The sequence below is a fragment of the Microcaecilia unicolor genome, chromosome 7 (genome assembly GCF_901765095.1).
Source record: "Microcaecilia unicolor chromosome 7, aMicUni1.1, whole genome shotgun sequence".
Lineage (NCBI taxonomy): Eukaryota > Metazoa > Chordata > Amphibia > Gymnophiona > Siphonopidae > Microcaecilia > Microcaecilia unicolor.
The window spans coordinates 227,210,376-227,226,866 of NC_044037.1; the positions used below are offsets into that span (position 1 = coordinate 227,210,376).

Consider the following 16,491-nt stretch of genomic DNA (forward strand, 5'->3'; position numbering starts at 1 on the left):
TTTCACTAACCACACCCTCTCCAAAAGACATTACACGATAAGATACCCGCAAGTGAGCCTTCTCTGGAGTAGCCCCCACACTCTGGAATGCACTGCCTGAAACGCTGCGCTTAACACAAGACTATCTCTACTTCAGGAAGCAGGTGAAAGCTTGGCTCTTCAACCAGGCCTTTACTGGAAGAAGTAACTAACTCATTAGTCTCACTCACACACACAAGGAGTGACTCGGGCTGCATATACTGCAGCACGACAAGTTTATCCACTCTTACTCTAGCTGAGATAACATTTAACCATTTCTCTGACCTCATGTGCAACTCATGTGACATGGAAGACAATGATGCACCAGTTTTTATTTAGGATTTTAATTAAGTGTTTTTATTAGTATAAATTTTGAGCTTTTAAATGGTGAGGCAGGCAAATAAAGTGGAAATAAATACATGAACGAAAGAAGTCTGATTATCATGTCCAGCCTTTTGTAGGAATAACAATTTGAACTCAACATGAACAACAGAGATGAAAACAATTGCATGGCTAGAATAAACAATACCTTCCTGCGTGCAGCTTCCTTCGCTCACAAATGGTGCTTTTCTCCTTCATACAAAGTCTCATAACAGTGTGTCTCAAGCCAGCCCTGGAGAACCCCCTAACCTGTCTAGTTTTCAGGACATATACAAAACATATGCATGAGACAGATTGCATGAGCATATTTTGTGGATATCTTGAAAACCAGATTGGCTAGGAGGTACTCCAGGACTGGCTAAACAAACACTGCCCTACAATATCTTAACAAATTGAAAAGTGTATATTCACAGAAGTGCATCTCAACCCTTTCCTGATGGTGCACCTTGCCAGCTGGGAATTATGAAAGTGAATATGCGCGAGCTAGATTTGCGCACAGTGGTTCTTCAATAGATTTATTTCATACATATATTTATTGTGGTATGCCTAAACACCTAACTAACTAGGTGTGTCTCCAGAAGACAATTGAGAACCACAAACGATGCAATTTTCCTTCCACTGTTATCAGATGGACTCATTTGTGTGTGGGACAAGTGAAGAAGAAAGTGTGTGTCTGTGTGTGATGAAGGAGTTTAAGGAGGGGAGGGGTGTGTGTGATGAAGGAGTTTAAGGAGGGGAGGGGTGTGTGTGATGAAGGAGTTTAAGGAGGGGAGGGGTGTGTGTGATGAAGGAGTTTAAGGAGGGGAAGGGTGTGTGTGATGGAGTTTAAGGGGGGAAGCGGTATGTGATGAAGGATTTTAAGGGTGTGTGTGTGTGTTGGAGAGGTATATGTGTGGGGGTTGTACTGTATATGTTGGAAAGAGGTAAGGACTGGCATGTTTATAAGGGGTGGAGGGACAGACCTAAGTGTGTATCTGTATAGGGGGAGGGTGGTCTGTATATGTGTATGTTTCTGTGCAGGGGGAACGAGGGACTGATTTTGTATGTATGGGAGGGAGCTGTACAACTTCCACATTGCTACCTTCCCCTTCTCTCTCCCCTTTTATTCTCTAGCCATGGGTACTCCTCCCACCTTCCCTTTTCACTAGCTCAAATGCACTGAGCCCAGCAATACTGGCCTTGACAGACAGCCTCAGATTGCACTTTCTCCCTGCAGCAACCATTCATCCCCTAATAGTCCCTGCCAACTGAGGAAGAAAGAGGTCCTCCTGCTGCCACATCTCCTCTATTTTTTGGGTAGCAAAGCCTGGTCTTCCCATCATTCCATAGCTCCTTCTCTCCTCTTCTGAGTCCCTATGCATGTTTGCACATGTGTAATGTGTGTGCATACAGACAGACTTTTGACAACAAATGCTATCACATCATTCAAAATGTGGCTTATACATTTGCACTTTAATACGCATACTAGCAGAGGGGGGGGGGGTTGTTGATTTTTTTTTTTAACAAAATGTGAGGGCACCATGAGCTGAAACAAAATCCACTCGTGTCAAAGATATTCCTTCAGGATTGTTGCAGTTGTCTGGGTCTTGCTGCATCTGAGTAACTGGAACCGATGTTTCAGCCATCGTGCTGTGGCTTTCCTTCAGGGCACCCTGCAGAAAGCTACAGCACAATGGCTGAAACATCAGTTCTATTTACTCAGACACAGCAAGAACCCCACAACTGCAACAATCATGATGCCAGCTGCGGAAGCCTAAGAGAACAAGTTCTTTCAGCATTACAAGAGAAAGATGAAGAAGTAAGAAGCTATAAATCAATGGTAAAAGGTCGCCATATGCACATTAAAGTAGAAGTCTGAATGGTACAAAATCTGCAGAAAGAACATAATTTTTATCTCTAAAGTAGATAGAACAGCCACTTCTTGGCAATCCACACTACTGGGCTGATCAGAACAAACATTCTCTCTGGTCTCACTGGGATGGAACAGAATATAAAACAAACATAATAGTATACAGTGTAATTAGCCACATTCTCTGCAGGAAGCCTCTTCAAAAGGTATTGATTTAACCAGTGGCAGTATATATTCAGCACAATTCAGCTGAGGTTTACTGCTCCCATTGAGTTAACAAAATGCAGTGTCTAGTATGATCAATAACTGAAATGTCATTTGAAAAAGTACTACAGAATCATTTACTAACAACACGTGATAACGCCGATACCTTGTGTTATCGGTCACAGGACCCATTAGCAGATAACTGTTATATACTAACCATTAATAAAAAGTTTCCCCACATGTTTAATATACTACAGTGCTTGCACTGTTATGCTGAAAAAGCTACTTTTATTAATTTATTTTCTTATTCAATGGTGCAAGCAAGATGAGAAGGCAGGAGGCAGTTGTATATGTCCCTACCACTGAGGTCCAGCAGGAACCTCCCAACATTAGAAAGATACGTGTACTCTTAGTTTGGGGGGAGGGATCTACCATTTCAGATATGTCTGCCTGAATAATCTGTAAAATACAGAATATGGTTGACCACTTCATTGTTACCTGCACAGAATATTAATACTAAACCCAATAGATGAACTCTTATCCACCAGAACTGCCAGGTTTGGGAAAGGGAAATGGGATATGATATAACGCCTTTCTGAGGTTTTTTGCAACTACATTCAAAGCGGTTTACATATATTCAGGTACTTATTTTTTCTACCAGGGGCAATGGAGGGTTAAGTGACTTGCCCATAGTCACAAGGAGCTGCAGTGGGAACTGAACTCAGTTCCCCAGGATCAAAGTCCACTGCACTAACCACTAGGCTACTCCACCACCGAGATAATGCTTAGGTCAGCAGAGGAAGCTTTGCTCTGCAGAAGCAATTACAGAGTTAAAAAGGGTATTTAAGCCTGGTTCTTTTGCTACAAAACCTTTGCTGCACTGTACAGAAAACAGAGAAGTTGCAGATCTTATATGTTACCCTTCAGAGAGTAGCATTACACTAATAATCTATCATAGATTGCATCCCAAGAAGCCTCTCCTTACTATCCAAATTAACACCAGAAACTACTTCTTCACAGTTCTCCATATATCCATCAAACAGCAGGGCCCCCTACTGCCTTCACTAGTGTTTACATACCCCTTCAACCTTTATTCTTTCTTTCTCTCTCCACCTTCTATAGAGAATACAGTACATAGTATTCTTAAAAGTCCAATCAGTGTGTCCCATAGGTTTCACCATTCGAGCCAAACATGAGTCTCCCATATTACCCCAGATCCATTTTTCTTCAGGGACGTTGTAGAGAAGTTCCACCTCCAGTCTGGCAGGGAGGAGGGAATCGCCTAAAAGGAGAGCATCACCCTTGGGGATATGGGAGGCAACCCTGTAACCAGGACCTGCCCACCAGGGGATGCAATACCCTCTTGCACCAAGGATGTGTCTCCAGGAGCTTCTGCCTAGGACAGAATATTTAGGACAGCCACTGAAGTTGGTGATTCGATCATCAGACATGTAGATAGCTGGGTGGCTGGTGGACGTGAAGATCACCTGGTCACTTGCCTGTCTGGTGCAAAGGATTTAAGATAGTGCTGGGGAGAAGCCAGTTGTCTTGGTACATGTGGGTACCAATCACATAGGAACATGTCGGAGGGAGGTTCTGGAAGCCAAATTTAGGCTCTTAGGTAGAAAGCTGAAATCCAGATCCTCCAAGGTAGCATTTTCAGAATGCTCCCCGTTCCATGAACAGGATCCTAGAGGCAGGCAGAGCTCTGAAGTCTCAATATGTGGTTGAAACAATGTTGCAGGGATTTAGATTTGTTAGAACTGGGCAACATTCTGGGAAAGGGGGAGCCTATTCTGAAAGGATGGACTCCACCTTAACCGAGATGGAACCAGGCTGCTGCCACTAACATTTAAAAAAGAAGATAAAGCAGCTTTTAAACTGAAATGGGGAGAAGCTGACAGTCGCCCAGGAACGCATGGGCTGGTGTGGAGTATCTTTGAAGGATACTATTGAAACAGAACATTTAGGGAATCCCAAGAGAGGTTTCAACAATGGTGAAAGAAACCCAGGAGTGTTTAAGGGGAGAGTAGAGTAAAAAATGCAAATTATTCCCATCAACTTCTTAAGCACCTTATAAATGCAAGAACCCCCCCCCCCCCCCCACACACACACACACACAAAATTTGAATTGCTGTATACAAATTATAGAAGCCTATGAGAGATTTAGAGTACAAAGCACTAAATGAAGAGGAAGATATGATAGGCATCTCAGAAACCTGGTCGAAGGAGGACACTGTGTTAACTGGGTACAAATTATATCGCAATGATTTGGGGGGGGGGGGGATTGCACTATATGTTAAACAGGGAATTGAGTCAGGCAAAATAAATATTCAACATTAAACAGATAGTAGCCCTAATGGATAGACATTCATTTGTGAAGAGAAGGAGTATACTGGTAGAGCTGTACTACTGTCCGCTAGGATAGAACGACCAGACAGGTGAATAAGTGTTTACAGAAATTAGGAAAGCTGGCAAACTGGGCAACAGTATAATAATGGGTGATTTCAATTATCCCAGTATTGACTGGCTAAATATCAGGGAGTGCTAGGGAGGTAAAATTCCTAGATGTAATAAATGATTGCTTCTTGAAGCAATTGGTCCAGGAACCGACAAGAGGAGGAGCTATTTTAGATTTAGTCCTTAGTAAAATGCAGGGTATAGTACAAGAGGTAATGGTGTCGCTATGCTCATATTACCCCTCTCCTCAACTCACTTCATTGTCTCCTTATGTTTCCACATACAGTTCAAACTCCTCTTATTGACTTTCAACTGCATTCACTCCGCAGTGCCTCAGTACCTCTCCACTCTTATCTCTCCCTACATTCCTCCATGGGAACTCCATTCATTGGGTAAATCTCTCTTAGTTCAAATCTGTTTATTGAAAGAATAACGAGGCATATCCAAACAAAAGAAATAACACAAACTGTATAGGGAGATTAGTTTCTTATAGCCCCCTTTCATGATAAAACCAAACACAGTCAGTCCACCCATCAGACCTTCTATTCCCCACCCCCTTAATCCTATCCCCCCCCCCCCCCCCAAAGAAATACTGATTAAGTGGAACCAAGAAAGCTTCAGTACACTCTACTATCTTCTGCCAGGTGTATACATATTATTCAGAATCATACTCCTTGCCATCTGTGTGAGAGATTGTACATATGGATCCCATACAGACAAGTGTGCTCTCTGTTAGTGGAAAGTGCTGCATCCCTCGCCTCCCACAATGCCAGGAGATGAACCCTGAACTGCCAGGTCTAAATAGATGGAGGCTCCAGGGATACCCAGGAACCTAGGATGCATTTTTTCCCTATGACAAACTTTAAAATTAGTGTCTTCTGTGGCTTGCCCAAGTCACTGGGCCCCTCCCTTAAATCAAATATAACCAAGTTGGGTAAATCTCACTTATCTGTAGCTTCTCCTCCACTGCCAACTACAGACTCCGTTCTTTTAATCTTGCTGCACCATATGCCTGGAATAGACTTCCTGAGTCAGTACGTCAAGCTCCATCTCTGGCCAGCTTCAAATCTAGGCTAAAAGCCCATCTTTTTGAGACTGCATTTAACTCCTAACCCCTATTCACTTGTTCAGTACCCATATCCATTTTATCATTCCCACCTTAAGTAATTCCCTTATTCCTTATTTGTCCTGTTTGTCTGTCCTGGTTAGATTGTAAGCTCTGTCGAGCAGGGACTGTCTCTTTATGTTCAAGTGTATAGTGCTGCATACATCTAGTAGCACTATAGAAATGATAAGTAGTAGTAGTTGGATCTGCTGGGAAACACTGATCATAACAATCAAATCTGAGTGAATATCTGGAGTGAAGTCACAAAGGAAATCTACTGTAGCAGAATTTAATTTTCAAAAGGGCAACATGATAAAATGAGGAAAATGGTTAGAAAGAAGCTAAAAGGATCAGCTGCAAAGTTTAAGACTTTAAATCAGGCATGGACACTGTTTAAAAATACTATCTTGGAAGCCCAGACCAGATGTATTTCATGTATTTACAAAGGTGGAAAGAAGAGCAAACAACAGCCAGTATGGTTAAAAGGTGACGTGAAGGAGGCTCAAAGAATGCAAAAAGGACCCGAATGAAAAAAAATAAGAAGCAATATAAGCACTGGCAAGTCAGATGCAAAGCATTGATAAAGAAGGGTAAAAGAGAATATAAAGAGAAACTTGCTACGGAGTCAAAAACTCACAGTAACAACATTTTCAGGTACATCAGAAGCAGAAAGGCTGTGCGGGAATCTGTGGGACCATTAGATCATGAAGGAGCAAAAGAGGCACTCAGGAAAGACAAGGTCATAGTGGAGAAACTGAACAAATTCTTTGCTTCAGTCTTTAAGGAAGACGATGTAACGTCGCTTACATTGCAAAGTATTCGCTTACATATGGCAACATAAACCACCTAGAGTAAGGGCAGCTATTATGTTTCAACATAAAGACAGGGGGGGCATGGGAGTACCCAATTTCCTCCAATACTATCAAGCTGCCCAATTACGCGTGCTGGTGGCATGGGGTTCCAAAGCTTTAAAGCCCTGGATACAAATAGAGCAATATTGGATGGGTATGAAGAACTTAGATACAATACTATGGGTCACACAGAGGCAATTACTAACATATATAGGAGGGGCGCCACTGGCAATACGGTTCCCCTTACAAACTTGGAATACCCTAAGGCAAAAATTTTTCCCAGGAAGGAAACACTTTAGGCGTATGAAGATACAGACAGCAATGGGAAGTCCTATAGGGACAGCTGATAATGTGTTTAGGATTTGGAAACATAAGGGATTAGAGGCTTTGAACCAGATATGGGAAGAAGGGACTATGATTCCATTTGCAGAAATACAAGAAGAATATGAGCTTCCAGGGTCACACCACTATCATTACACTAGAATCCACGATTATATAAATAGGAGGGCAAAAAAGGAATTGAATATGGAAGATACTGCCTTAGAGATAGCTATGGGAGGAAGTTATCAAAGAGGATGCATATCTCGGCTATACAAAGCATTGGGATCATATAATAATCCATTAACATATTACACCCAAAGGTGGGAGAAAGATTTAAAGATAAGCTATGATACCAACAAGTGGGATAAGGCACTGAGGAATATGCTAAGAGTTTCTATCTCTAGCTCACTGATAGAAAATGGATATAAAATGCTCTACCAATGGTACATGACTCCTCACAAAATAGCAAAAATGTATAAGAAAGGTAATGGATGGTGTTGGAGGGGGTGCGAGGAGAAGGGTGATATGACTCACATATGGTGGACATGCCCTAAGGCACAGAACTACTGGCGTGAACTAATCCAAACGCTAGAAAAAATCATAGGGAAACCATATGATTTTAAGGCAGAGACATGTCTACTACATTTTCAACCAGCAAACATCCCCATGGAAACATACCGGCTGGCATCGATGTGGCTAGTCGCAGGAAAAATTACAATGGCATCGGCATGGAAGCAGCCCACGATGCCACCAGTGATAAAGGTGACACACAAGATGGACTATCTTTATCAAATGTCTAAAATGACAGCGATAAAGTCAGGACGGATCACGCAATTTTATAAACAATGGGACAAATATTCGACATGGAGACGGACAGCGGGTGTGGATTTAGACACGCCAAAAATAATAGTAACTCCTTGATATCGAACTGGGCCCAAACAACAATATGTGGACATTATGGTCATTATCGATAACATATGCAGGGGGGGAGGGAAGGGAGGGAGGTTGGAACATGTAAGAAGGTGAACTAGATGTTGTTATGAGCATTTGTACTTTATTTGTTGAAAACTTAATAAAAATACTTTAAAAAAAAAAAAGGAAGACGATGTAAGAGATCTACCTGTACTAGAAAAGGTTTTCAAGGGTGATGATGCGGAAGAACTGAAAAATCTCGGTGAACCTGGAAGATGCACTGAATCAAAATCGACAAATTAAAGAGTAGTAAATCACCTGGACCAGATGGCATGCACCCAACGATACTGAAAGAACTCAAGCATGAAATTGCTGATCGGTTTGATGATCTGCAACCTGCGTTAAAATCGTCCATAGTACCTGAAAATTGGAGGGTGGCCAATGTAAAGCTGATTTTTAAAAAAAAGGTTCTGGAGTGATCCGGAAAATTACAGACCGGTAAGCCTGACTTCAGTGCCTGGCAAAATAGTGGAAACAAAGAATAAAATTATGTACCACATAGACAAACATGGTTTAATGGGACAGAGTCAGTATAGATTCAGCCAAGGGAAGTCTTGCCTCACCAATTTGCTTCATTTCTTTGACGGCGTGAATAAACATGTCGATAAAGGTGAGCCAGTTGACATAGTGTATCTAGATTTTCAGAAAGCTTTTAACTAATTTTCTCAGGAGTCTCTCATAAGGAATTTAAAGATCCATGGGATAGAAGGCAACAGTCTGTTGTGGATTAGGAATTGGTTATTTGACAGAAAACAGAGGGTAGGGTTAAATGGCCATTTTTCTCAACGGAGGAGACTGAATAGTGGAGCCTGCAGGGATCTGTACTGGCACAGATGCTATTTAACATATTTATAAATGATCTGGAAATCAACAACTACAAGTGAGGTGATTAAATTTGCAGATGACACCAAACTATTCAAAGTTGTTAAAACACATGTGGACTGTGAAAAATTGCAGGAAGACCTTAGGAAATTGGAAGATTGGGCATCCAAATAGCAGATGAAATATAATGTGGACAAATACAAAGTGACGCACATTGGGAAGAATAATCCAAATCAGAGTTACCCGATGCTAGGGTCCACCTTGGGAGTTAGCACCCAAGAAAAACATCTATGTGTCATTATAGATAATACATAGAAATTTTCTGTTTAGTGTGCGGCGGCAGCAGCCAAAAAAGCAAACAGGATGTTAGGAATTATTAGGAAAGGGTCAGTATATAAGACCAAGAATATTATAATGCCTCTGTATCGCTGCATAGTGCAACCTCACCTTGAGTACTGCTTGCAATTCTGGTTGCTGTATCTCAAGAAAAGATATAGCGGAATTAGAAAAGGTTCAAAAGAGCAAACGAAATGATAAAGGGGATGGAGCTCCTCTCCTAAGAGGAAAGACTAAAGAGGTTAGGACTCTTCAGCCTAAAAAGAGATGGCTGAGGGGAGATATGATTGAGGTCTACAAAATCCTGAGTCACGTAGAATGGGTAAAAATGAATCGATTTTTTACTCTTTTAAGAAGTACAAAAACTAGGGGACACTCAGAGTTACATAAAAATACTTTTAAAACAAATAGGAGCAAATTTTTCACTCAGTGAATAGTTAAGCTCTGGAACTCGTTGCCAGAGGATGCAGTAACAGCAGTTGGCATATCTGGGTTTAAAAAAAAAAAAGTTTAGACAAGTTCCTGGAGGAAAAGTCCATAGTCTGCTATTGAGATAGACATGGGGAAGCCACTGCTTGCCCTGGGATTGGTAGCATGAAATGTTGCTACTATTTGGGTTTCTTTGGCTACTGTTGGAAACAGGATACTGGGCTAGATGACTCAGTATGGATATTATGTTCATGATTAAGTCTCTCAACATTACATTGTTTAATTTCATATAAAAATGCTTAGTTATATGATCATAAAATATAGAAGCAGGATGTTGCTCTGGCATTTTTGCTTTTTTTTTTTTTTTTTATAAAACAATTATCTGGAATCAGATGGCTCAAGCCAAGTGGCCTTATCTGCTTTTTACAAAAAGACTTAAAACAAGAACATGTAACAAATCCTGGATTTATTCCTTCCAGCGCCATTTTAAATTCTCATTAACAAAGGACTATTTTTATGAAGTTACTCTTTTCCTGCCAACAGCTTTCTAAAGGTTGCAAGCAGTGCCAGTAGTTTGAGATACATATTCATTCTCACACTCACTTTTTAAAGGTATAGAAAGCAGTATGTTATGAAGTCCCTCAGGTAAGAGTTTCAGAGCTCATTTACTGACCCTAATTTATATTACACAGATCAACTCCAGAGGGATGTTTTCTTTGACACAATGCAAGTTTTTACAGCAAGTGTTGGCAGCAAATTTGAGAGACTGAGATCACGCCCCTCATACCCTGGCTTAGGAGTGAGATTCATTCCTCTTATAGTATACACAAAACTAACCCATTTGGAGAAATTGCCCCTGAGAGAAATCAACTGCATACAGTATCTGGATGAAATTGAGCAATGTTAACTCAGTCTCAATCAGATAGATGTGGGAAAGCCACTGCTTTTCCCTAGAATCAATAGCATGAATCTTGCTACTATTTGGGATTCTGTCAGGTACTTGTGACCTGAATTGGCCACTGTTGGAAGAAGGATACTGGGCTAGATGACCATTGGTCTGACCCAGTATGGCTATTCTTTTGTTCAGGTCAGAGTTTCCAATATATTTGCTCTTTGCAACTAGTCAATATGGAAAGTCATATTTAGCGTATGTATCTAATTCTACAACTGTCACACATTGTACCTGTAATATCCATCACCTTGGGAGAGGAAATGTAGTATCTATGAACAGATTCCAAAAGCTGAGCTCCATGGCCTTCTCCTTGGAACGGAGGTAAAACCAGCATCTGGCTATATAGCAGGGAAAAAAATTATTATTATTTTTTTTTTTTTTGGTAAAACTAAACAAGAACAAAATATTTTTGAAGAATATGGACGCACCCCCAAAATGGTACTGTATGATGAATTTCATTTAAAAAACATTCTGACAATGAAAGCCAAATATTAATTCTGTAATGAAATTACATTACAGAGCAAAACGTATTTCATTTAATTAATGCAACACAAATTTGGAGGTTTCTGTGCTCTCTGAATATATTAAATAGATGCAAGGTGTCCCATTTTAGGAACACACTCATACAATTGATAGCTTTCTTTTGTTAAGTTCCACTGTATAAATTAACATATTTAATCAAATAGTTCTGCCACACTAAATAACTATTGCAAGCAAACCAGAAAATAACTACATCCAAACCATCTCTTGTCATAACAGGTAATGTAAGTCAATTTTTAATTCTATTATGTCAGTACATATAATTCAACTTAAAAAAATAAAAATATATTTTGATTTATTTGCAACAAGCTCAATGGGAGCTGATGAAATAAATAGCAGTGCATTTACTTATTAAATCAAGAAGGGTTTTTTCCCTTTTTTTTTTTAAATCACAACCATTATATAAGCAGAACTGGGAACTTCAGCAGCGCTCTCCTCTGAAATAAAAGACAAGGCACGTGTTACACTGCCAATTACCTTACACGTGGCCGGGTTTTGTCTGGGTACACATAGTAATTATAGACTGTCATGTAGCCTACGGTCGCAAAGAGCGTAGCTCCGTCCTTATTATACTTCTCAAATCTGCAGATAAAACAGAGAGCCAAGCAGGTCAATTACAGTCGCGCTCCCATGCAGTGTCCATTTTCTTTTCCATTCTCCGGCTGGATTTTCAGTGTCAGCAAGCTACTCTGCGAGGCCCAACGGCTACACCTGCTATGCTCTGAATGAACAATTCACTTAATTGGTGTGCAGCAACTTGGATAAATCAGACCTCTTTACATCACTTCAGTGCACTTGCCTATTGTAAAGATGAATAGGTGGCAAGTAAAAGAAAACACAGGCAAAGCTCATTTTACTGTTTAAGCCTACATTCAGAGCTCCAACAGACAACGGCATTTAATTCAGCTCTATTCTGAAGGTCTCCCCACGCATAATGAAGGAAAACTCAGAGCTCCAGAAACAATGGCTTTTCTTTCCTGGGAAAAATATCATTATACTGTCCCAAATAATTGGCAAGCTACAATTAAAATGAAAGCTTTGTGGAGGTAATAAGGTCTACTGTTGCTTTAGAACTGTACTTACACTAGAAAGTAGTCCCATCTTTCATCGTCCACATCAATAAAGCTAGCCGTTTCAATAAACAACATTAAGAAGGTCTGAAGCCTTTCATGGTACTCTCGAAAGCCCGGACAGGTCATGTCCGCCTAGGGAAACAGCCACAAAAAAAATCAGGTGAAACTCATCACCAGAGCGCCCCAAAAACACACTTGCACTCTCCTGTGGGAAAAAGTTTGTATCAGGAGAATTCACCAGTGCAACACCGCACATGGAGTGCTAAAGACACAGGCATCCTCTCACACACAGCACTAAGGGCCATGTTTACTAAAGCTTAGTGTGCCTTAAGCACTGTATAGCCTATATGAATAAAATGGGCTGCACAGCACTTAACATGTGCTAAGCTTTAGTAAACACAGCCCCCTAAAAGATGTATCTGTATGCTGCAGCTGGGCCAAAAGTAAACAGCACCAAACAAAATAAAACAATATCAAAGCATCTGGGAAAAAAATCCATTTGTGACCCGTAGCCATGCTGTAACCTTAATTTTAACATTCTTATTACCTTGCAGATCTGATAGGTAATATCTTCCCCAGCTTCCTCATTATGGACAGAATATGTGTGAAGTATTGTCCCAAAGGGCCTGAAATTCACCTCTTTTTCCAGCAAAGAGATAAAGTCATCCATATTAGTACAAAATACAGGAGGAATTATTTCTCGAATTTTGCTTTCAACATCATCTGCCTGAAGTAGAAACAAAAGAAGATAATTCAAAATTAAGAATCACAGAAGCAATTCTATATGAAGAATGGTCATACACAGATCAACCTGCAGAGTTTAGAGTTCTACAACCAAAAATACATAAACCAGGCATGAATTTCAAGCCTCACTGTATTAACCAAAAACAAGAAGAAAAATAGGTTACTTATGAGACTTGTTCACTAAAATTGAACAGGGAAGTGGATTAGTGAGAAAAAGAAGTTCAACCTGTGATCTTTACAAATGGAATACATCCACAAATTGACACATGCACTAATGTGTTTTTCATGCAAGTACAGGTCACTGACAAGGCTAAGTAAAGGAAACAAGTAAAGGCCAATCTCAGACTCCATCTTTTTTGCTCACTAGTGAAAATCAGGGATGTTTCTGAAAGAGACACAATAGCTCTACAAATGAGGCTGCTGGTTCATGCCACTTGCATACCCCCAAGCTGAAGTATATCCATAAAGCATTTATGCCATCTAGTACATCCCACCTCCGTGGCAAAGGAACAGGTGCACCAATGACAGTGAAACAAACAGAAGTCCTAGAAACAAGAGCTAAATAGCAGAAAGGATCCCTCCTTTATCTATACATATTTTAAAATTATCATCAAAATATTACACAATTCTAATTTTCTTGAACAGTTTTTAACAACATCAGTTTGCAAGAGGAAAAAAAAAGACAAGGCCATCTAAGGCATCATAAGCAGATCTCAGAATTAAGCTTGTTAAACAGGCACAGTCACTGTTCAGACTGTCAGCTGAGCAGACTTCATATTCCCTTTCAGATCCTAGAAAGGCCACTTGAGTGAATACATTTGCTACTTATCTTTAACCATGAATATTTGATGAAGTCCCACAATAACGTATTACTGCTTCTCACCAGGCAATAAAACTTAATGAATTGGTCTCAACTTAACAAAACCATGCTCCTCAATACAGCCCCTAAAAGCCTGGAATTACATTCAACAAAATGAGCTTGCATTCTATTCAGACTTTTGGGAGGGGAAGAGATTGGGACAATAAGCCCAGGTTTTTACTCAATGGAGTTTGCTGCAAGTTCAGCTGTAATGTTTGTATTGTATCTATTTCCACAAGGACTGACACAAGAACACTGTGTGTTAACTTACTAAGCAGCTCTTTCACACCGTGTACATGCATGATGGGTATTAGTTCTAAACTAAGAATCTTGCTACTTAGCATTCAAAACAGGGAAATTAAGATGCTTAGGACAAAATACTCTACAAAAGGCTAATACAACATGCTACAAATTCCTTGTCCTTTCAACTATCATCCCCTAAGTAGAAGCAATGCACCTGCAGATGAAAAGCACTTTACTATCATTTAGTTACATTCTGATTTTAGAGAACCAAGCACGGCATGCAGCAAAAGCATTTAATGATTAGTACTGTTGCACCACCAACATTTATATTCAGCATCTCTATGTCTGCAAAATAAAATATTAAACAATATAGTTCTACCATCCTGTTTGAGTGCTTCCTATTTTCAGTTCTTATATTAGGCTATGCATCTATTTCATCTTTCGTGCAATAAAGAATTGTGGTATCTAATTAAACACAAATGCAGAACCATGTTTCCTTTCATGCTTTTTACAAAGCAAATAAATACTTTTCTTGTGAACCATCTAAACAAAAAGGAAAACAGACATTCATCCTCTTTCTCTCTAGAAAGTATAGTATAATCTAGATTCCTCAGTGGTTTACATACTAAACAAGAAATGTACTAACCAAAACCATTCACTACTTTTTTTCAACCTAGTCTCTTTGTCCAGGGCTATTCATTCTCACTCTCAGTAAAAAAACAAATAACCCCCCCCCCCCCCCAAAAAAAAAAAAACAACACAAAAACAAACCAGGTAATGCATTTGTCAGATATGATAGAAACACATAAAGAAAGAAATAACTACTACAGATATAGCCCATTTTAAAACCCAATAATTATTATTGCATCTGTAATTAAATCAGTTATATTGCTGTTGGGAATATGAACATTCTAGGAATATTTTAATAGAAATTGGATCACTATCTATCCCGATGACTCAGTGTAGCACGAGAAGCACAAAGGCAGATAATTTGGGATATGCTCCTGACTCAAGTTTACGCTCTGTGGGTAGATACAGTGTTCACAGCCTAAGGAAAAGAGGAGCACCCGTTATACTCAACCATCAACTACAGCAGGTGCAAGGAGAAACCCAAAGGAGAACTACAGCCTGGGCTCTCAGCCATGAGAGGTTCATACCGTGCCTGGCATACTTCCAAGCAGCAGGAGGTTGGGGGAATGGAAGAAATTAAAAGGCAAAAAAAAATCCAGGAGCTACAAATGGTAGCCCAATGGCACCAAAGCTTGAGGCACACAGTGAAAAAGTAATTACAGATCCCCCCCCAAACTCCCATTTCATTATATTTCATCAATATATGGGAAAATATTGGTACAAATGTTGGGAGCCAAACATGAGAACTGCAAGGTAAGGGAAGAGAAAGGTCTTCCAAAGGAAGGTTTTTTTGGGGGGGATCTGTGATTACTTTTTCATTGTGTGCCTCAAAGTCAAGAGAACAACAACTTTGTTTTTCTTGCCACAGTATGATGAGATCCCTTTCCCCCTTTAACTAGAGAGTGTTGTTGAGCCTTCACATTAAACCATGCCTATGTGCTAAACTTTATCGTCAACTTGAAATCATAGATTCCTGGTACTTAAAATAAAAACAAAAATTCAAACCCATAAGAGTTCACTTGTAAAGATTTCAAGAAAACTATTTTAAAAACACATTTATTTGAAATCTGTTTATTGGAGTATTAATTCAATGGCTCAACACTGCAGAAAAGACTTTTTATAATAACAATACTTAACAACCCTTTTACTACTGGCTCAATTTTTTAAAAAAACTTTCATGTTACACAGAGAGCCTTGTTTCTTATGGTCCCCTGGGTTAAATTCCCTCCCCCCCAAGTATTAGGAAGTGTGTCAGATTAGCAAGAAAAACAAATTATTTAACACATTTCTACAACAGAGACTAAAAATGTTTTTCCTTCAACTACCATGATCATAGAAACATAGCAGAATCTTCAAAATAAGCAGTAACTTGCCATAAAACAAACCCACTACCTCAAAAATTCACTGTATGGTCAAAGAGATTTTTTTGTAAGTTATGGGTCAGAAAGCAAGTAACTGATCATTCAATGGAAAGAAACATAAAAACTCCCCTCCAAAGGGACACCATCTTGTAGAGGTGGAGGGGCTTGTGTGTTTCAATGACTTAGAGGGCTATGCTGAAGGGTTACCCATATCAGACAGGCCTCTGAGGAGAAACCAGACAAAGAGTGTCCCAAACTGGGAGATTGGTAAGATGGTGACCTGAAGTTCGTATGCACAACGGCCCAGCTGCCCTCTGAAGTTTCATCTTCTTTATGTAAAT

General features: G+C 39.8%; 1 protein-coding gene across 5 annotated transcripts in view; it reads right to left on the reverse strand.

Annotated features, from left to right (window-relative positions):
* HAT1 (histone acetyltransferase 1) overlaps positions 1-16,491 on the reverse strand; it is a 115,275-nt gene that overhangs the window by 40,569 nt on the left and 58,215 nt on the right. For all 5 annotated transcript variants that reach the window (XM_030209528.1, XM_030209527.1, XM_030209529.1 and 2 more), the window contains 4 exons: positions 12,861-13,040; positions 12,324-12,445; positions 11,718-11,822; positions 10,932-11,038 (listed from right to left, as the gene is read on the reverse strand). In XM_030209528.1, the coding sequence (XP_030065388.1) occupies positions 10,932-11,038; positions 11,718-11,822; positions 12,324-12,445; positions 12,861-13,040 (514 nt within the window). The remainder of the gene's footprint in view (positions 1-10,931; positions 11,039-11,717; positions 11,823-12,323; positions 12,446-12,860; positions 13,041-16,491) is intronic.